This window comes from Delphinapterus leucas, chromosome 16 (genome assembly GCF_059928025.1).
Source record: "Delphinapterus leucas isolate spDelLeu-1000000601 "Yukka" chromosome 16, BTC_Dleu_Yukka2, whole genome shotgun sequence".
NCBI classification, from domain to species: Eukaryota; Metazoa; Chordata; class Mammalia; order Artiodactyla; family Monodontidae; genus Delphinapterus; species Delphinapterus leucas.
In genome coordinates this window covers 52,079,081-52,101,398 of record NC_143144.1, presented here as the reverse complement: position 1 = coordinate 52,101,398, position 22,318 = coordinate 52,079,081, and the positions used below count along the sequence as shown (strand labels likewise).

Genomic DNA, 22,318 nt, shown 5'->3' with positions numbered 1-22,318 from the left:
CGGGGAAAACCACAGATGCATCGGCAGTTTGGGAGGTTTTCCATGTATGGAAATCATTCATTAAACACATATTGAGTGACAGTGTCTATGAGATGCTCAATAATGAGGTTTAAAATGAACAGGATTCAGAGTGACTGCCTTTCTGGATGCAAAAGGCTGGCCGTTCTCAGGGCTAGAGGCAAGCAGGGGAAGGGAGGAGAGCATTTACAAGCGACACCAGCTCCCTCCCTATCAGGACAGAGGATCCCCTTTGAAAATCGCTGACCTAGGTGATTCTCAGGGGTGCCTTTTGGGTGCAAAAAAAAAGTTTGAGATGCACCAGTATAAGGAAGTGTGTCCTTTTTATATATAAAAGTTTCCAACATACCAATAGTTTATGATCTAGAAAGTTTTTAAAAATCAGTTTAGGTGTCTTTTCATAATACTTATGTTTCCCTATCAATCCACAGACTCAAAACATAACTGAAATGATCTACGCGCACAGTAGGGGAAAATGGTATAGGAGAACATCACTGAAATTTAGTTGAACAAAATGGAAATATATTCATGCTGGAGGGAAGAAGAGGGAAGGGATGAGGGACCCGGGGTTCCGTTTCACTCTGGAAGGGAGCTCCCACCTCCTCCTCACCAACTTTAGCCATTTCATCACTGAATTCGGAAATCCTCTGTGAGCTTACGCCAGTCACTTAACCTAGTTGAGTCTCCCTGTTTCACTGTAAAAAGGGGGCTACCTTACAAATTATTTACCTGCTGGGTGGTAAATAATATTCACACATCCAGCACTTAACACAATGCCTGGATCACAGTAAGCCCTCAGAAAATGTCAGCAGTACTGTCCGTGAGATTTTATTTTCCAAAGATGGCCACACCAACAGGTACCTTCCATCCCACGTGGCTCCTTACAGCGCGGTGCAGACACTCCTCCCTCAAGAGCTGTGTCTGTGAATCCTCCACTTGAATCTGGGCAGGCCTGTGACCAGGCAGAAGTAACTCTACGTGACTTCCAAGGTCGATCATAAAAGGCCACATAGCTTTCCTCTGGATCTTTCTCTCTTAGGACATGCTCATTGGGAGCATCAAGGCGCCATGTAACAAGTCTGGGTCCCTTGACGCCTCCATGCTGGACAAACCACATGCAGAGGTCACACAGAGAGACGGACATGTCCGAGGAGCCCAACTGTCTCAGACCAGGCACCAGGTAAGTGAGCAAGCCTTAAGATGCTGCTGCTGCTGCTGCCAGCCTTTGAGCCTATGGAGACAGGCCACATAGGCAACCAGATTCTAAATTCCTGACCCACAGAAACCATGAGAGACAAGTTTTGCGGTGGGTCTGTCACCCTATGCATTGCTATTAATGACTCCCTGTCTGCTTCTAATTTAGAAACCATATCATGTTATTCTTCTGTTTAAAAAGGACTCCAGTGGAGCTCCACGTCATGCAGAGGATGAAAAGAACCGGGAAGCTCCACGGCAGACTGGGAGACTCGAGGGAGGGACTGTGTCTTATCCACCCGTGAATCCCCAAGGCCTCAGAGTTCCTCACTTAGTAAGCGGCTTCGCTGGGCGAGATGAGCCACAAGGCATGGAAAAAAATGAACAAGAAGATGAATTATGAAAACCATGTATTCAACAAGTATAGACTTAGCTCCTTCCATGTGGTGCTGGGGATCCTGTCGTCAAGCTACCCTCATGGGACTTTAGCTGCACTGCACCCTCATGTCACCTGCAGGAACCACTGAGTATTTTGACACGTGCACAGTGCTGTGATGGACTTAACACCCCATGGGACAACCTGTGACCAGCAAGGGATGGGAGCAAGTGAATGAAAAATGAATTAGCCCCTCCCCCAGTCTGTCTCTCCATCAGACAATTCTCAGGCACATTCCTGGAGGGTCCCCTCTGGGATCAAGTCCCAGCTACCCACAGTGGTGGCCAAGTTGCTGAACAAATCTTGGATTGAGTTTCCTTCCTTCCCTGTTAACTCTTCCCAGGGGCCAATCCTGTTCTTTGGGATTACTCCTCAAAATAAACTAACTGTCCATAAAGCCTTGTCCAGGTTTTGTTACTCAGAGGAACCCAGGCTAGGACAGCATTTAACTTTGATTTAGTAAAATATGATTTATATTCAACAATTTAGGAATATTAGTTACCCTTTAAGGCAAGTTATCCTCAAGGAATGTAGGCAGTGATAGAAATGATAAGAAAATAAGGAAATGTTGGGTTTTCCTTGCATAACTCTGCACTTCACATTTTCCTTTAACATTTGTTTTTGTTTTTATTTTTTTGAGGGGGGCGATATCTAATATTAGGAGGCACTTTTCTCTAAGGTGTGTGGTGGCATTTAGTCCTTTCAATTCATGATCACAGATTTCTAATGGGCTTTTAATGCTGCCAGGTGATCCTACCACATGTCGCTAATTTGTTTAATCCCCCAAACCACCTTCTCCATTCTCATCTTTTTCCTATTCCGCTAAGAAGACGGAAGCATCAGAAGAGAATGCCCACACACTCCCACCACATTCACCCACCCTCCACTATGAACTCACCGTTCTCCTACCAAAAGCAGATACCAACTCATGCCCTACAAACATACCATCCTTACTGCCTACCTGAGGATATTTCCCCGCAATTCCCCCTTTTTCTGTTACCGTCAACTCTTGCTCTCTAGTGAATAGCTCCCCTCAGCATACAAACATGCCCTGAACGCTACCTTTAACAAATACAAAGTTCTCTTCACACTGCTCTTCCTGCCAATTGCCACCCCTTTTCTTTGCTCCCCTTCACAACAAATCTTTTCATTGGCGTTGCCTCACTCTTCGTCTGAACCGATCAGCAGCACCTCTCACAAGCGATCACTCCCTCTTCCTTGATATGCTTTCTCCACTCGCCTCCCAGGGCAGCCCCTGTCTCCGTCTGCCCCCTGTCTCCTTGGCTGATCATTCCCGGTGTGCTTTGCTATTCCCTTCTTTATCCCTGACCTCTTGATGTTGAGTGCCAACGGTTCAGTGCTTTGTCCTCTTCTCTTCTCTCTCTACTCATTCTATTGGTGATCTTCTTCAGCCCCCGGGGACTTTAAATACCATCTCTATGCTTTCAGACCTCTCTCCCTTCCCTCCAAACTCAGGTCCAACTGTTGTATCAAATTACCACAAATGTAGTGCCTTAAAACAACACAAATTTATTACCTTACGGTTCTGCAGGTCAGATACGAGTTTCACTGGAATCAGATGTTGGCAGGGCTGTGTTCCTTTCTCAAGACTCTTGGGGAAGATTAGTTTCTTTGCCACTTCCAGATTCTAGAGGCCACCTACATTCCTTGGCCCATTGCCCCCTTCCTCTGTCTTCAAAGCCAACACCATGGCATCTCTCTGACCATTCTTCTGGAGTTGCATCTCCCTCTGACCACCAAAGGAAAGGTTCTCCACTTTTAAGGACTCATGGGATTAGGCTGGGCCCACACAGATAAACCAGGATAATCGCTCCATCTCAAGGTCCTTGACTTAATCACATTTGCAAACTCCCTCTTGCTACCTAAGGTGGCATATACAGGGTCTGGAGATTAGGATCTGGACATCTTTGGGGGCCATTATTCTGCCTACCACACACAGAGATCCAGATGGATATCTAACAGACATCATACTCACTACGTCCAAACTGAATTCCAATTCTCCCCCATCACAGATCTCCTCCACCCATAGCTTTCCACATCTTCGTTGATGGCAACTGCATCTTTCCAGTTGTTCAGGCCCCAAACTATAGAATCATCTTTGGCTCCTCTCTCTCTCTCATATCCCACATCTAAGTCGCAAACAAGTAGACTTTATCTTCAAAAAAATATCTATAATCTGGCCACTTCTCATCATCTCCACTACCACTGGTCGAGGCCACCACCATCTTGCATCAGGATTTCTGCTGTCACTTCCTAATTGGTCTCTGGCTTCTCCCCTACAGTCCATTTTCAGAGCAGCCAGCATGATCTTTTTAAAAATTAAGCTGAATCACATTGTTTTCCTGATCGAAATGCTGCAAGGACCCCCTGGGTCACTGGGAATAAAAGCCGAAGCCACCTAGCGTCCCTACCCTCCTCCCCAGTTGCCTCTCTCACTTACTTCTCCTACTCGTCCCTTGCTACCTCCACTCCAGCCACGCTGGCCACTCACTATCCCTCTAACCCTCCAGGTGGACTTCACTCTAGAACCTGGCTCTCCTTGTTCTCTCTGCTGGAATACTCTTTCCCTTGACTAGCTGTCCTCAGCCACTGTACTAGTTTTCTACTGCTGCCATGAGCAATTACCACAGACTCAGTGGCTCAAAACAACATCCATTTATAACCTCCTGGTTTTGTAGGTCAGGAGTCTGGGTATAGCCAGGCTCTGCTGGTCTACTGCTCAGGGTCTCACAAGGCCAAAATCAAGCTGTAAGCAGGGCTGCATTCCTTTTTGGAGGTTCTGCGGATTCGTATGCTTCCAGTCTCATTCAGGTTGTTGGCCAGATTCAGGTTCTTGCAGCGGCAGGACTGAGGTCCCGTTTCCTTGCCGGTCTTTGCTCCTCAAGGCTGCCCTCCTTTCTTCTCATGCTTTCCAGGTGGCCCCTCTCCAGCACTGGCGGATTGAGTCTGCCTTACATTTGATCTGCTCCAAATTCAGCCACATCTGTCTGACTCAAACCACTTACTCCACTTTTAAGGGCCACCCAGATTATCCAGGATGATCTCCATATTTTAAGGCCTGTAACTTTTTTTTTTTCCTGTAACTTTAATTAAAGCTGCAAAGTCCCTTTGCCACAGAAGTTAACCTATTTACAGGTTCCAGGGATTAGAGCATGGACATTCTGGGAGCCTTTCTGCCCATCACACCTCCTTTCCTGACCATGGCATTTATACTGCAACCCAGCTCTCCACTCCCCATCACCTTTCATCTCCCTTTCTTGCTCAATTTTTTCATTTTTCCATAGCTCTGACCACCTTATAACAAACCATATAACAAATATTTATTTTGCTTACTGATTATCATATGTCTTCCCCTGCTAGAAAATAAACTCCTTTGGGTCAAGAATCTTTGTTTTGTTCACTGATAATCCAAAGACTAGCTTGAAGGCACTCAGTGATTATTTCTTGAACGAATAAATAAACTTGTCCTGGGCTTCCCTGGTGGTGCAGTGGTTGAGAGTCCGCCTGCCGATGCAGGGGACACGGGTTCGTGCCCCGATCGGGGAAGATCCCACATGCCGCGGAGAGGCTAGGCCCGTGAGCCATGGCCGCTGGGCCTGCGCGTCTGGAGCCTGTGCTCCGCAACGGAAGAGGCCACAACACTGAGAGGCCCGCGTACCTCAAAAAATAAATAAATAAATAAAATAAACTTGTCCTGTCCTAGAACATTCTCTAACCCTATTTCCACAGATTGTTTTCCAGAGATTGTTTTTAATTTCAATAGTTTGAAACCACTTATTAGAACAAAGATCTTGACTGGTGATGAGGAATATGGATAAATATCAAAGGACTGCTCTCTTAACATTGCTCCACAGCTGAGGTCAATAGTATCTAACTAGCTCAGTTCTCATTTATAAAGACGGCAATGTTTGCTAGAAAAAAATGTTTGTTATTGCTACAAAAATAAGAATGCTTTATTTTTATGCTATTATCCAGGTACACAGGCAAAACAAATTGAGTTGTTGAGTTCATCTGGTCTCAAAATGTATAGAAAAATAAATGACTAAATTCATCATAAATGCTTTTTAAAAATCTCCATAAATGCCTGTGCGGTGGGAAAATGAACCATACTGGTTTGAGGAAGAACCATGAGAAAGAATTGATACTTGCTGAAGTTTAAGACTACCGGTTGCTATCAGTCAGTTTAGGGTCAGAGGGAGTATGACAAAGCAAGAAAGAAAGAAAAAAAATTTTTTGAAGCCAAAGTCATTTTAGAGATCAAATCCAAACTTCACAGAGGAGGAAACTGAGGCTCAGAGAGGGTAAGTGACTTGTCTAATCTCACACAGCTAGTGAGTGATGTGATACTTTGGATATATATTCTTACAGACTAGAGACAGTGAAAATGAAGTTTCTGTAACCTCTCTAGGTATTTTAAATGTTCATTTAATGAGCTGATTCTCTGCTTCAAAGGGCTGGATAAAGCACAGACAGACAGGAAGACTCTGCCTACCAGCACTGTACTTGGCCCAACTAGGTCAAGACGTCTCATTCCAGGTGGAGTGCTCCAGACAGGGGACAGTCCCTGAGGTCTTGGCGTGGACACAGACCTTGCAACCTCAGAGTGATTGGAGGAGGCCCCCTCAGGACATCACTGCACTAAGGACAGGCTGATGCTGCAACACACTAAGAAATCAAAGGGCTTAGGGATAAAACATACCTCACTAGATTACCTGTATGTTAACAGAGGAAAGTAATTGTTACCTAAGGATCTTGACAAAATCTGGAAGTATTTATAGACATGGACTTGTTGTCAGCAGAAAGGCAAAAATGAAGGAAAGTATATTTTAAGGGAAGAATAAATAAGACATATTTTGAATGGGGTTCTCACACAAACACAAAAGACAGCAGGAACTGATGTGAAATAGTTTCTAAATTTACCAAATCACCACCTTCTGCTTTCTGAATACCTACAACAGGAATGCAAAAGAGCACAATAATTCAGTTCTATATTTAAAACAAGAGACAAGGGCTATTTGTTTGGTGTTTCTTAAGACAATCTTTCATTCACTTTTGAGCTCTTGGCAATAAGAAAAAAAAAGTCAAGAAATTGGTTAAGGCAATATACACAGAGTGACTTCCTCAATGGGAGTGCATCAACATTTGCAGGAGGAGAAAATAAGTCTATTTTTGGAGTCACCAATCAACTTTCCTCTCCATGGTTACAGGACATGTTTCATAAGTTTCCAGAATAACAGATGATTCAAAATGACCTTGGTAATAATTTAGACCAAATCTCATATTTTATACATGGGGAAACTAAAGCTTAGGGAGGTGGGGAGACTGTCTGACACCACAGCCCTTTAATGATACATCATGACAGAACTCAAGTCCCCTCACTCCTAAGGAAAAATGTGAAATTGTTACCTCCGGAAAAAAAGTATCCCTTAATTTCTCTCCAGGTTTTATTCATTTGTAAATGCCATGAAATTCTTTTGGCAGTTAAGATCTCTATATGTTTCTACACAATTGGGAAAAACCTTTTCAAAACTACATTTTTATACTCATAACTTCAATACAACTTGAAAACATAGATGTGTTTAATACTGGCTCACATGTTCCTTAAGGTTTTAACCTGTTTCCTACTAGCCAAGGCGGCCCATCTGAAAGAGAACAGATAAACCATGTGCAGTGCGCAGGCCTCTGTGACATCTATTATCCCAGACATTTAATATTTATTTATACTTTCCTCCATTTTCATGTACATAAGTATGTATGTATACACACATGCACATATGTGTGTACATTTGGAAAGATCTTGTTAACCTGGATATTTGGTAGGGGTAGATCAGACTAAAACTTAAAGCAACACAATTTTTTGTGTCGTTTACTACTAAGTGGAATTCACTTTTAAAGTGACCTCCAATCCAGCAAGAACAGATTCTCAACACTTTATAGAGAAATCTTGTGTTGATTCATCCAGCATTTATTATATGTGTCTACTTCGTGCCAGGCACTGTGATATGAACTGGACATCAAAAGATCGCATCCCTGCCCTTGTTAAGACCACAGTCTAGTAGAGACAAGTATGAACAGATACTTGCCATGGCGTGGTAGTACAGTAACAGCGGCTGGCTAATGGAACAGTGGGGACAGGATGGAGGGAGATGACCAGATATCATGGGGGTCAAAAGGGAGAATGTCTGGAAAGGGGAGGAAATTACCAAGGGGGTTTCTTAAGAGACTTTTTTCCAGGCAAAGACAAGGGAAGTGTTTTAGATGGAGACCCAGCATGTGCAAGAGTAGAGACAAGAAGTGGGATGACGTAGTCGGGCAACTGGCAGGATGCAAGGCTTCACATTCCCCACAACAGTACCCCTGCAGCCAATGCCAGCCGGTCTCACTCTACATCTGTCATCACCTACCTCAGGAGACCGTCACTGCTGCCCAGCAATCACAGTTCATGCCCCTAGTGCGATCTACTCACCCCCTCTCCTAAACCACTCTTCCACGCCGTTACCTTCTTTCAAGCCTCCAATATTTTCTCCCCTACCTTCAATCTCAGCTAAGGAATGAATAAACTGCTGTCTAGGGAAGCGACAGGTGATGAGGGTAGAGAAAAGGTAGGGCCAGGTGAGAGAGCTCTACATGATACTCTGGAGATTCAGACTTTATCCTCAGACAAGGGAAAGCCCTAGATTTACCTCCACAATAGAGGACTCTGGCAGAACGGCTGTTAGGAACAAGAATGGAGGGAGGTCCAGTAAGGAAATTAACATGAATGAGAAGTAATGAGAATCTGACCGAAGTCAGAGGCCATGAAGTAGACAAGGTAATGTTAAGGAAATAAAATCAAAGTCCTATTTTATGACTGAATGGTGGGGAGGTGGAGGAGAGGATTGCAATTCCTTAGCAGCACAATTATATTTAATTTTAATCCATTGGTTTTAATGCTTATTGTTTCCAAGAAATTGTAGTTAACATAATTTTAATATACAGAAAATTGTATCATCTGCTTCTAGGATCATCTTTGTAATAATAACAAAACAATTAACATTTGAACTGAGCTGAGGCCTATGATTTTCGAGCAAATCGAGTCATCAACTGCCGTCAGCATTGGAAGATCCTGAGAATAATAACTGTCCCTTCACCAGGATGGTAAGTCACTCAATTTTTAGGACAAGTTAAGACCTAAAAGTAAACGTATAGGAGATAATCTAAATTTTTCTAAGTATTTGGCAAAGGAAAAGTACTAGAATTCTAGCTACGCCGAAACTCTGCAAGTACATATATTTATAGGTAAACATATACAGAGTAAGTAAATGTATAGCCTTCTCTGGAGAAAACATAAAGCATCAAAGTTTATAACATAATTTTCCCATGATCTCTTACTGAAAGGATGTAGAAGACAGAAGGATCCCCTGAAAAAAGAGATACCAACTTTGTATTTATTCGTCACTTTAAATATCTTTCCTATATCAAGTGACATGTGGTTTTAACGAAAAGGCCTTTTTTTCTTCTTAGGTATGCCCCCTCTGATAGCCACCTCTATCTGCTCTCTAGGAACCAAACAATCCAAGAGGAATCGCTTCTCCACAGACTATCCATAAAGCAGGTGTATCCATATGTAAAGGCTATGGATACTTCCCAGACTGCTACAAAGTCCACACATGAAGATCTTTACCTGTGAGTCACAGCTAAAGTGTGCAGAGCTTGTAAGAGTGGTTCCCAAACCTACTTGCACACTAGTGTTACTTGGGGAGTTAGATAATATATATATATGTACATACACATATATGCACACATGTGTGTACACACATGTGTATACACACGCATACACGTGCACACATATGCACATGCATATATGCGTACAAACACGTGTGCGCACACACATATACGTGTGTACGCACATATACATGTATACAAATACATATATGTACACACATATATATGTACACACACACACATCACATCTTGGCCTCACTCTAGACCAACTGTATGGGAATCACCAGGGACAGGTCCTAGAAGCCCCCAGATGATTCTACAGAGCAACCAGAGTTGAGAACCACTAGCCAGAACCCTGTTCCTCTAAGTGTGGTCGGAGGACCAGCAGCATCCCCTGGAAGCTTATTCGAAATGCAGAGTCTCAGGCCTCCCCTGAGAGCAACTGAACTAGAATGTGCAGTGTAACGCCATCCCAAGTGATTTGCGTGCACATTGAAGTGTGAGACACACTGACCTAGAAGAGACTTGCACTAAGTGGGCAAGCTCTGAATAAGACTTATTGATGGGATTTATCAAAGTGTGATAAAGATCACACTTTGGCCCTGCTGCACAAATGTATTAAATGTAAAGTAACCCCTCAGAAACCAGCCAGGACAGCTCTTTATATACTGGACAGAATGCTAGAGGTAAGTCCTCTCACGGTATGGCGCAGGGCATTGGCCCGATGTGAAACAGTTACAAGCAGATCACTGATGCCTGATTCACAAGACCAGTTCAATCTAGGGAGGCAGAAATGGGACTGGGAAAAGGTACAAGAGAAACTATGTCTATAATTATTGATATTTTTAAAAATCTAAAGGTTTCTTTTTTTTTTTTTTTTAAAGAAGTTCTTCCCTTAGGTCTCAACTGTTTCTCTCATCCACACAACAAACATTTCTCCTTTAAGGTATACAAAATCCGGGACTTCCCCGGTGGTGCAGTGGTTAAGAATCCGCCTGCCAATGCAGGGGACATGGGTTCGAGCCCTGGCCCGGCAAGATCCCACATGCTGTGCAGCAACTAAGCCCGTGCGCCACAACTACTGAGCCTGTGCTCTAGAGCCCGTGAGCCACAACTACTGAAGCCCGCGCGCCTAGAGCCCGTGCTCCGCAACAAAAGAAGCCACTGCAATGAGAAGCCTGTGCACAGCGCCGAAGATCCAACGCAGCCAAAAATAAATAAATAAATCTATATATATATTAAAAAAAAGGCGTACAAAATCTCAGTAGTCAAAGCCTAATTCAACAAGACCTCTAACCTTGGGAAATTACATAATTCTTATATTCCTTCATCTCTTGCTTGCTAATCTCCTTTTTAAGAATTCCCTCACAGAAAACTAGAGAGCTATGAAAACTGTGATGATCCCAGGTGCAAAATGGAAATGCTATTGGCAAACATCTGATAGACCACAGCCGGGAGCGTTGGGGGCAAAACCTAGGGGAGATAAAAAAAAACTTGAGGGCAACCTAAGGGTGCAACAGATTTAGCATCAGGAGGCAACACTAAAGGTAAAGAAATAACAAAATGTCATAAAGTTCAAATTTACTTGAACTGGAACTCTAAAATTACTCCATCAGAAATTCAAGATAAGGCCATCAATTTACATAGTTTCTGCAAAACAAAAGGAAACAAATATCGGCTCTCTGTACAGCCATTCTCATTATTTAGTCACCCAAATGACCTCTCCCATGTCTCTTCTTTCTCTCCTCCTACTGTTCCAACCCCAAATAGACCGTATTGGTTCAGAACTGAGAGACAGAGAAGATCAGACCTGAAGCAGAAGCAGTGAGATAGGATAGGAAGAATACAGGAAACATTAAAGCAGCAGAAGCAAGGGTATTTAAACTACTTGGCTAGGAGTCAGCCCTAGATATACCTCAGAAGCAGCTGGGGTTCTTCTAAAACTTAAGGATTCCCTGGGGCCCAGCCAAAGCCAAATAAGTCCAATGAATTTCGGGATGGAGGGAGGATTTGATTTTTAAAGCTGCCTCAAATGATTCGGAGACAGGGTGATTCCAGAGCGCTGCAATCAGTTGTGAGGGAGGATTCTAACTTCGAAACAATATTTCTTAACTTTAAATGTATATATTTTAAAGCTCTGGATCCATGTAAATCATTCTCTAATTCACTTATTAGAACTGCATTACTTTTTTTTCCCTACTAACTTTATTTTTACCAATATAACTCATGCAAATTACTTAAACAAACAGTACTATCAGGCTTAAAATGAAAACACAGCAGTAACCTCTCCTGTCTCCACTCACCCCCAAACCCACTTCCCAAAGGCAATCTACTTTAAAAATAGTTAGCTATTTCTCTCTTGATATTAAATTTTATATTCCTAAACAATATGCATATACTAATATTTCTTGATTTACTTTTGATTTTAATTTAGTAATTAATAAAATTAGTGATGTCCTATTATGCACTAGCTTATCCTCTCCCAGACTCCTAAGATATAGTTATGTCAACGTTTTTTCCCAGCCTCTTTTGCAGTCATGCATGGTCAGGGTATTTAATAGTCTGTATGTTTCAGTACATTTATGCCCACATTTTGATGTTATCCAATAGCCTCCTGTAAAAAGATGCACAGAGAGTAAACTTTTGAGAACTTTCACACCTTCAAAATGTCTTTACTGTATCTCCCACTTGACAGTTTGTTTGAAATTCTAGATTAAGAATAATTTTCCTCAGAATTCTGAAAGAACTAATCCATTGTTCTTTAGGTGCCATTACAATTCCCAATCTTTTTGTATGGGATGTGTTTTATCCTCCACAGAATTTAGCTCATTCCCATTTTCCTTAGTATTCAAAACTTTACAATGATATGTCTTATACACCGATTGTGTGGATCTTTTTTCATTCACTCATGTGGCTATTTTGTGAACTCTTTTAATCTATAATTGTATGTCTTCCAGTCCTGGGAAAATATCTTGTATTATGTCTGCAGTAATTTCCTCTCCTTTACTTTTCCCTGTAATCTCTCTTTTTTTTTTCTTTCTTTTTTGTAAACTTTTGATTTATTTATTTTTATTTTATTTTTGTAGTCTCTGCCTGGAACTCTTATTAATATAATACCTGATCAACTGACCCTCTAATTCTACTTTTTCCCTCTTTTTCCTTTTTGCTTTTGTTTCTACTTTATCTTCTGTCCTTCCAATGACTTTTTTTTTGCCATCTTATTTTTAGTTTCCAAGACCTATTTCTTATTCTCTAATTATTACTTTTTTACAGCCCAGTTCTTATTTTATTAATTCTAGGAGGATTGATTTTGATTATTTCCATTTTTCTTCTTCTTTTTGCATTTGTTTCCTCCATGATTTTTTTCTCATTTGTTCTGGTTCCTGCCTTTTTTCTTGTTGAATGCTTTCTTCAAATGTCTCATATTCACTGACTATTTGTATTTAAGGTACTAAAACACTGGTTGCAAGTTCCATGTTCACAGAATAGGGGGAGCTGGGTTGTTGCTGAGGGTTCACTGTAGGAAGAATGGATAGTAAGTCAGTTTTCTCATTGTGGGACCCCATATATCAGTATCTGTAGGTCTTTTCTCTAGGGCTGTTCACTTTGCCCAGAAAAGAGTTCCTCAATATGCTGCCTGGGTTGGTGATTACCTGGCTATCCTAGGATTGGGGGTGGGTTAAAAAGAACACACCAGGTCTCACTGTTTGGTATGCATAATTTCATCAAATTCCTCTGTTTTCAGTTCAGAATTTCACCCTTACCCTCTTTTTTCTTTTTTGCCTGCTATCCCTAAATCCAGAACTGTTAATATGTTTCAATTTCTCCAGAGAAAAAATGTCCAGGACTTCCTCTTGCTATATGGGATGGGGAAAGTGAACTGAGAGTCTAGTTCCTTTTATGAACTCTTAATCAATCCCTTATTTTCAGCCCCATGCCCTATTCCAGAGCCTCTAATTCCAGAGCCCTTCTGGGATTCTGAGGGATAAACTGGCTGTTTCTTCCCAGTATCTATCCCCAATCTCCTTTAAGGGCACTTAGGTATCAACTTTTTCCACTACTAAGTCAGTTGCCACAGGTCTGTCTGCTTTTCATCCTCCAAAAATGTGTTGGTGTCTCCCATCTCTTGTTTACCATCACTATAGTGGTGCTTCAGGAGGGACAGACAGTAAACACAGGTCCAGTCCACCAAATTTCTGAATCCCAATAACTCAATCTTACAACCACAGAAACTGCCCCCAAAAGATGATCCTTTCCTTATCAGTTTTTTTTCCTTATCAATTTTTGAAACATTTACACCTTTTCTGTTTTTATCAATGCATCTGATTAGCTAAGATACATTCCCAATTCTTTTAATGTTTACCATCATTTTCTGTCTTAATCATAAAAGCATAAAAAACAAAACAGAATCCTTTTCTGGATACCACAAAATACTTCTGATTTACTGACTCATTAATTAAGCCTTAAAAGATGGTAGAATTTAGAACACTAGATTATAATTGAAGAAAATACAGGTTGTTTTCATGCAGTAAAGCTGTTTTCATTGACTCCTTCTTGCGACTTCAAATCTAGCCTATGGTGGCCTGAGCTGAAAGGTATTTGCCTTGATACTGTTCAAGTATTTCCAAGAAGACCTTTGACTACTGTACAAAGTCATCATCAACACTGCAGTCTTAGTTATTTTGCTTCTAAAAACAGGCAAAAGAGGGATGATCAGAACAAATAATTAGGCATGAATTTTCTCACATCCAAAGGATCACAACTTTTTCACTCCCATTCAAATCTGAAGGCTCTAAGCCTGAAGATTTTGATCTTTAAGGCTGAAAACCCAGGACTTGTCCAAAACACTGAATTCATAGTTCTAAGAAATAACTACAGAGTAAAACACTAATATTACACCTTTGATCTAATTCCACTCAAAGAAGCACATATGCTGGACCTGTCAATATTTATAATTGCCTCCTGCTACTACTCAAAACTTCCCTGAAAAGAAAGGCAAGCATCTAACAAAGAAAAAAAGACTCCTACGGTGGGTAGGGGTGGGGGATGAAATTGTCCCATTTCTTGAGCTGGGAGGTAGTTTCATGGATGTTCACTTTTTAATAATTCATTGAACTATACATTTACATTTCAAAAGTTATACATGTGTTATATTTTACAGTTAAAAAAAAAAAGACCTTTATAACAGTTAAAAGAGAAACAGATAAAAAGGCAAATTTTTCATTTGTCATGAAACGCAGTGCTTTAATCACACTTGGCCAGAATTGTTATACACACTGACATGGATAAAGGGAGAAAAGTTACCATGATTTACCTTCAGTGCCTAAACCAGGGTCCCATCAAATTTCAATAGTCATCTTAGTTGTTTTATTTGAAACATTTTATTTTTAAAAAGTTCTTAAAACTTCAAAATTTACCTTGTATACCATATGGTGATATTGATACCTTTCATTTGCATGACACTATTTATTTGCAAAGAGCTTTCACATCAAATACCTGGGAAACAGAACAGGCATTATGTTCTCCCATGCTGTAGATGAGGAAACTGAGGCACGTAATAGTTAATTAGTAAGGTCACTAACAGTGACAGAATTAGGACAAATTCCCAGCGCCGTATGTCCAATGAAAGGCTCCTTAAACATGTTATGAGGAGAAAGAACTTTCCACTTTTCTGAAGTTCTGGATTCAGAAACAGGATATCAAAGCTAGTGGTCTCTGTGATGACATCTGTGAGCTTCCTGAGATTCCCCAGAGAGGAATGAGAAAACAACTAGACATTTCTATGAAATCGATGAACTAAGGACTATGTTCAAACCTTCTGAGTCATTTCACTCACTCCTAGTTAACATAAAAATGCACCTGCTGCCTCAGAAGTCAGTTTAATTCAAACACAAACACAAAGGTTAAGAGTGGTCTATAACCTGTTTCAAGGGGAACAAATGCCTCTCTGCCACTCACAGGGTTTCCAAAGGGGGGATATTCCCTATCCACGCCTGTCTTCTTGCCCTGCACCATACTCTCCCCACAGAGGAGGAGCAATTTATTTGCTTGGTGTGTGACAGCCATGGGTCTGTTTCTCAGTTTACAAATGGATGGAGTTTTTCTATCAAAGATACTTGGCATGAGAGATTGGGCCTCTTTTCTCTTTCTCTGTCTGAACAGTGAAAGGCAGAAACCTGGGTATTTCTGCTCTGCAGCCTCAAACTTTCCATCCAGTAGGCAGTTTCAAAGTCTAGCCTAGGGTGTAGAAGGTGCACAAGACCAATGTGGGCTTCACACCAAGCTGTGTCTTCCAGCCTAGGCTGCATCAATAACGAAGTTAATTTTTTGACAACCTGCTGCTTCTTATCTATTTTTTAATTAGTGGGGAAGAAGGGGTGCTTTCCATGTGTCCTCCTCAAAGACGCCATCACCTGCCTTTCGGTCAGAAGTCAGAGCACGTGGACACGACTCCACAGCTCTCCTCAGTGGCTTTCTGTGCCCGCAAACACTGGTGCTCTACAAGCAGTAGGCAGGCCGTGTGGTGAGGACAAATTGTAAAACTTTGTTCAGTGGATACTTTAATTACTTCTTCTGTCCTGGAGGGCAATACTGAACTGAAATTCAGGATTCCGGTTCTTTCCAGAGACAGCTCTGCCACATACATCTGCAGTGTGGGGCAGGTCTCAATTTTCCTAGAAAGCCTTTAAAAGACTTTAGCTTCCTCATCTTTTAAATGAAGGAATAACTTCCCTCTTTTAGGGTACTCTCCAACTCTATGGACTAAAAGCTCAGAAAGGCTTTAATAAATGTATTCCAGAATCTTTACAACAGCTATTGACACTGATATACATAATATAATCATTTGACACCCTGGCCTCATAGTTCCTGAAGATCAGTGAGCTTCTACCTCATGCTGATGTCATTTCACCATTCTCAGGTTCAGCCAGACTTTGAATTCACATCACTGCGCATTACTGATCCCTCCATCATGATAAGCTACTCAAGAAGTCCCTCAGGCCCTTGGCCACCAGCCCCAGGACTCCCCTCCACACTCCCATTTCTCCCTTTCCTTCGTTCTTGCCCAACCAGCCACTACACAGTCTAATCTCACATCTCCTGCTCATTCTCCCAGCCCATCAACACTAGTTTCACTAGTTTCCGACTCAACCCGGGACCCATATGGAGTTGGCAGTTTCAACGATACTCACACCATCTCCACTTCCAATTTTCTCAGTATTGCTGGAGAAAGTCGTAAATACAGGCATGACTCGTTCTATCACAAGGCTAAGGCATCTGTGCGACCTGTCAGGCCCTTATCACCTTTGGCTCTCGTCACGCTCATACCCACAGCTACTCCAAACCTTTCCCCCCTCCTCCTCCTCCCAGCTTTGCCTCTCACTCTCAACGTCCTCTCAGCAAAGAGAACTGGCCTCCTCCGTTTTTCTTTCCTTCTTAAAAAGGGGAACCAACCCATTTAAAATGCAGTCACACTCCCTCCCAGCTTCCAACTTTCCTCTCTAAATCTGTTTCTTTTTGCCTTCATTTAATCTTCTTCTCTCCATGTCACATCTGTTTTTCCACGAATAACTATCTTTGTCATGATCAAATGATTTAGTATTCGAAAAGGGACTCTGTTTTAGAATAAAAACAGGCGTTATTTGTTAGCAGGTGTGAACGGAGACTGTCCTGGGCAATCGGAAGTGTGGCCACCTTATCCAGCTCCCGTGCCTCCTACTTGAGGAGCACTGACCTGGCGCGCGAACCATCCTCCCACTCCCTCTCCAGATCCTCAGCCTCTTCCTCTCCACTGACAACGAATCGGCCCACAACGCTCTCGGGCCTTTCTCACGGTTTGGTTTTAAGACTGGCTCCCTGGCCCTCTCATCACCTCAAGTTACAGTCCTCTCCAATTTTCACAGACCAATCCTCACTTATACGACGTACTCTCTCCGCTTCCTTCCTGCTCAGGCACCTCTCAGGTACCTGGCTGACTTCCATCTCCACTGCCCAACTGCCCCTGATGCTCAAAGGCTACTGACAATGGTCTCATTGACAAATCTAATGACCTTTTCTCAGTCTTCAATCTCAGTGCCTCGACACTGCTATTTGTCCCGTCTAAATTCTCTTTCCTCACCTTTCTTTACGCTATCTTTTCCTTGTTCTCTTCCAGCTTCTTTCCTCTCGGCATCCTGTCAGCCTCTTTCTGTCTCCCTCCAAACCCACAAACATGGTTTTTCCGACTCTGCCCTGGTCTTTTACTCTTCTCACCCATACTTTGAACCCTTCTCACAGCTTCACCATCCCCCCTCATAAGGATGCCCTCAAATCCATCTCTGTTTTAAATGGCAGCCATCCATTTGGATAGCTTCATAGGCACAAAGAAATTAACATATCCAAATCCAAACTTCCATTAACTAGACAAATATTTACTGATTGCATACTACTTACAGGTGCTTTACTAGTGGCCTTTCCAACTATTTCCATTTCTGCCATCACCATCCAAAGTCACTCAGCTTCAGTCTCTGACTTCTCCCTCAATTCCCTCATCCAGGTTAGCCAACAAGTCCTGCTGCATTTACTATTTCTACAGGGTCTCACCCACCCAACTGCCCCCACTCTAACTTAGGTTCTCACTGCTTCTCTCCCAGGAACTATTTTAATAGCTTTCAAAGTGGGATTATCCACGACTCCCCGAATACAGATTAATCTTCTTAAAGCATAGCTTTAATTCCCCCACTCAAACTACCTTTGATAGTTATCTACTGCCTACTAAACAGGCTCCTTAGCCCAGTGTTTAAGATGCCCACAATATGGTCCTAACTCTGCCAGGCAGCCTGCCATCCCACTATCCTGCCTCCAGGCCCCTCACCCTACAGCTTAACCACACTCCTCTCCATCCTGGATATGCTCATATACTCTTTCCTTCAAGTCTTAGCACAGGCTGAGCCCTACATCTCTGCCAGTTGAAGTTCTACCAGTTCTTTAAAGCTCAAGATTCCTTAACTAAACCTTCCCCAATTTTTCTGCCTAGAAATAGTGTGTTCCTTCCTTGAAATCACAAAGCATTTTCTTGGGACTTCCCTGGCGGGCGGTCCGTGATTAAGCCTCTGTGCTCCCAATGCAGGGGGCACGCTTCGATCCCTGGTGGGGGAACTAAGATCCCGCATGCCGCCCAGCGCGGCCAAAAACAGAAAACGAAAAGCAAAAAAAACATTTCCTTTATGCCTCTATAACAGTGCCTCCATATAATAAAACCTTTGGTCACCTGTCTTATGCTCCCTACATGCCTCCTAAGCCTCTCAAAGAAAGGGTGCCTACGTCTGATTAACCCATATGCTCCTTATACTGCCTTATATATAGTAAGCTGGATAAGAGATTGATATATTCAAGTTAACTCTGTATCCACCATATAGCATATATAATAATGAAGATGTACTTAATATCACCAAAGCTAATTAAGCCAAATTCTTAGGAAGGCCTAGAAATTAACCATTTTTGCAGTTGCTCGTTAGATCAAGGATATATGAATCATTTCAACTAAAATTGTAGAACTGTGCATTCTTTATCAGTTCCTTAAACTACAGAGTTAGATAACATCTTAGAGATCATTTAATTCCCCTCCTTCCATGCCAATCACCAATCCTCCAGCTGATAAAACTGAAGCTTTAAGAAATTAAGCTGCTCCCCTGGTCTCTTAAATCAGAAATCATAATATAACTGTTGCCATTTATTAACGGCCTAGTGTACACGAGGCCCTTTCTGTACCTTACCCCAGCGTCACAACAATCCTTCAAGGCAGGTGGTATTACCCCCATTCAGAGACAAGAGAATGCTCAAAAAAGTTAAGTAACTTGCTACAGAGAGCCCTGCTTGTTAGGGGCAGAGCTGAGCTTAGGTCCCTATTCTATCTGGCTGTACAGTCTAGGCTTCTCTAATTGGACACCATGGCAAAGGCAAGACCTACCAGGTGTCCTGAAACAGCCTCCGATTGTTTCTTCAGTGAATAATTATGCCACCTAAGCAAGTGCACACACTTAAAGTTGTAAGCCATTTTATTTGAAATTCTGGAGGTGTGAAAATTAAACAGCAACCTCATTACTATAAAAGTTCTAAGGTTAATTACTGCCAACATTCTAACTTTCTTATCAAAAACATCTTCATTCTGGAAAAGAGATATGTTTTTCTGGTTTCTCAATTCTTAAATATATTTTCAACTTAAAATACATTTGTCCAACCACACCCAACAACTACGTGTTGAGCCCCTAGATGTCCAAGGCACATCGAAGGCTACAAAGTTGAATACGACCTCATTTCACTCCCTGAGAGTTCACCGGCAAGAGGCGGACAGTCGACTAACCATAGCAACCACTCGTTCCCCAACTATAGGAGCTCTGGCTGATTTGACGACTTCCAACAAGAAGTCAGGACCCTTGGTTCTAATCCCAGACCTGCACACCGGGCAAGTCATCTCACTGTGCCTTAGTTACCTCAGTAAAGGGACTGATAAAAAGGGATGAAATATGCCAACCAATTTCAAGGTCCCATTTAGCTTTCAACCTGTATTATGTCTGAGCTCACTCTTGAGATTACACTTCTGAAAGTGCTCACAGCTACTGCTATGGAAAGGGAACTCCTGGAAGCCCACTCTTCTTTGGCAGTGACTTTGGAGGCACTGAGTTCTGAAAATATTCCTACAAGTATAAAGCCAACTAACATGCCTCCAAAGTTTGTTATTTATAATAAAAAAGTTTACTAAAATTTATCCTCAAAGGAGGTAGTATGAAGCACGACCTTCTAATCCTTCTTCCATTATATTACTGACATAGTTTTAACTTAATTCTTTACGATTCATTTAAGATGTTAAAATTAAAATATAATTTAAAATAACTCCTTCTATCTACTCTTCTATGGAGTTAAGCCATTGACACTAACAACAACAGAGTTAAGGCCACTGCAGAGATGTATATCTTGTATTTGTTTAGTTAAATTAATACTTCATAGTAAATGCTACCTACTATGGACCTTCCCAAACTGCAGCTCAATTTGAGGTTGGTGTGCAGGCGATGGAGAGGGAGGAATATAGAAATATCAGTATTTCAAATACAAGTGGAAACATATAGCACTGTGGGAATCTGACTTTGCCTATTCCCTTTCAATATCCTGCACCTTTTTTTTCAACTAGCACAGATAATATTTTTAATCATCCATTAACTTATACAGCCAACACCCTTTCTCTCGACAAGGCTCCACATGCCTTGTACCCAGCATCTTAGGATATGATGCTCAAACCCATCTTGTGCTGTAAGTTAACAGCATAGAGGAGGAAATGAATCAATCAAAAGAAAACTGGAAGAAAAGAAATTAGAACTGCACCATCTTAGTGTCTTGCCCACGCAAGGCAGTAAATTTCAACTGTCAAAGATAGTCCCACCAAGAAATAGGAATTCATCCATTCACTAGTCAACAAATCCTGACTGCCTAATATGCCAGGCACTGTTCTAGGTGTTAGAGTTACAGCAATGAACAAATCAGGCAAAAATTCCTGCCAGAGTAGAGCTTACCTTCCAGTGCAGAGGGACAGGACTTAAAGAACACCCAAGAAAATCCTTTCGGATAGCGATTAAGTGCTATGAAGAAAATAAAATAGGACTGGGGGTGGTCCCTGGGGTGAGGGGTGAGAGGTTACTTAAGGTGATCAAGAGGGCCTTGCTGAGTAGATGCCATTTGAGGTGAGTCCTACATGATGAGAAAACTTTATTCTTAATCCTACAAGTGTGGGGTATGGTGGGAACGAGTCAAGTTGAGTCTTCAAGGGTGGTCACAGTGGTCAAAAGTTCTTAATTTCTGGCAAACTAGGTTCCTTTTAGGATTTGGCTTATTAAAACAAAACAAAACAAAAACAAAACCCCAAACCTAAACCTTTAAGTAGAACTCCTCTAATTAGGAGCCACTGATTTTTCTTTTAAGGTCCACTAACTTTTAAACTTTTTGCTGATTACTTTATTGGTACTTAAGTAGAGGCAATTACTAGAAGGATTCCTTCAGAGCCATCCAGATTCTGAATGAGAGACGATCCAACCCTGCAGCGAATCAGCGCTCCTCCACCGACTCATCAACACAGCCAGGTGGAATCTTGTTAACTCTTCTAACAACGGGAAACAAGCCTCGGGAAATGTGGGGACTCTGACACCCCCAAAGTTCCCCCAAATTGCGGGAGGAGGGGGAAAAAATAAGCCGCCGCCCTTTTGCATTCCCTCTCCCGCGGCCCTCCAAGGCGTCACCGCCGAGGAAGGGTCGCCGTCCCTGGGTCAGAGGCACACGGCGAGTACGCGCGGGGTGGACCCCGCAGGAATCATCGGCGCCCGGTCTGCGGGGCGATGATTCATTCACCGCCCCGGAGCCCACGGCCACACGTTCCGAGCGCACTAGGACGGCCGCACACGCAGCTTCTTTAATATTAAACAAATGTTTCAAAGTACAAACGCCCGGAGCCAGTAACGAGTAGACCCAGGCAAGGCGGCGGAGAAGAAACAGCACGTTTCGGCCGCTGCCCGAATGTTCCCGGGGCCGGGAGGGGAGCTGCGGGCACGTCGGTCCACCCGGCCGCCGCCCCGCACCTCCCCGTCCCCGGCAGGCGCGCGGGCAACACCCGCAGGGGGCGAGGAGGGCGCACAGGTGGGTCCCCGCTCGCCCTGCCTCCCGCCCCTCCCCGCCCCTCGCGGAAGGCCAACGCGCCGCCCGCTCGCCCCTTTCCTCTCCGTGACATCTTATATAATAACCCGAGCTAATCAAAACGGAAGCGACGCGCGCTGCCGGGGCCCGACTCCCGGCCTCCACTGGATGCTCGCGCCCCGAGCCCCCAGCCCCCCAACTAGGCGCCGGGGCGCGCGGCTCCGGGCGGGGGGAAGGGCCCGAGCGCCGCCTCGGCTCGTCCCTCCTCGGAGAAGGCGCTGCCGCTGCCGG

The 22,318-nt window shown here is 42.8% G+C and overlaps 2 protein-coding genes across 6 annotated transcripts in view; both read right to left on the bottom strand.

Moving 5' to 3' along the window:
• PCGF5 (polycomb group ring finger 5) overlaps positions 1-22,318 on the bottom strand; it is a 115,947-nt gene that overhangs the window by 93,122 nt on the left and 507 nt on the right. The gene's annotated exons all lie outside the window — the stretch shown is intronic.
• The window catches only part of LOC149747284 (uncharacterized), a gene marked incomplete at its 5' end in the record, with an annotated part of 45,876 nt that extends 23,558 nt beyond the window's left edge, over positions 1-22,318 (bottom strand). The window contains one exon of the mRNA XM_089897356.1: positions 1-22,318. This exon is cut by the window's left edge and continues 23,558 nt beyond it. Within this exon, the coding sequence (XP_089753482.1) occupies positions 21,446-22,318 (873 nt within the window).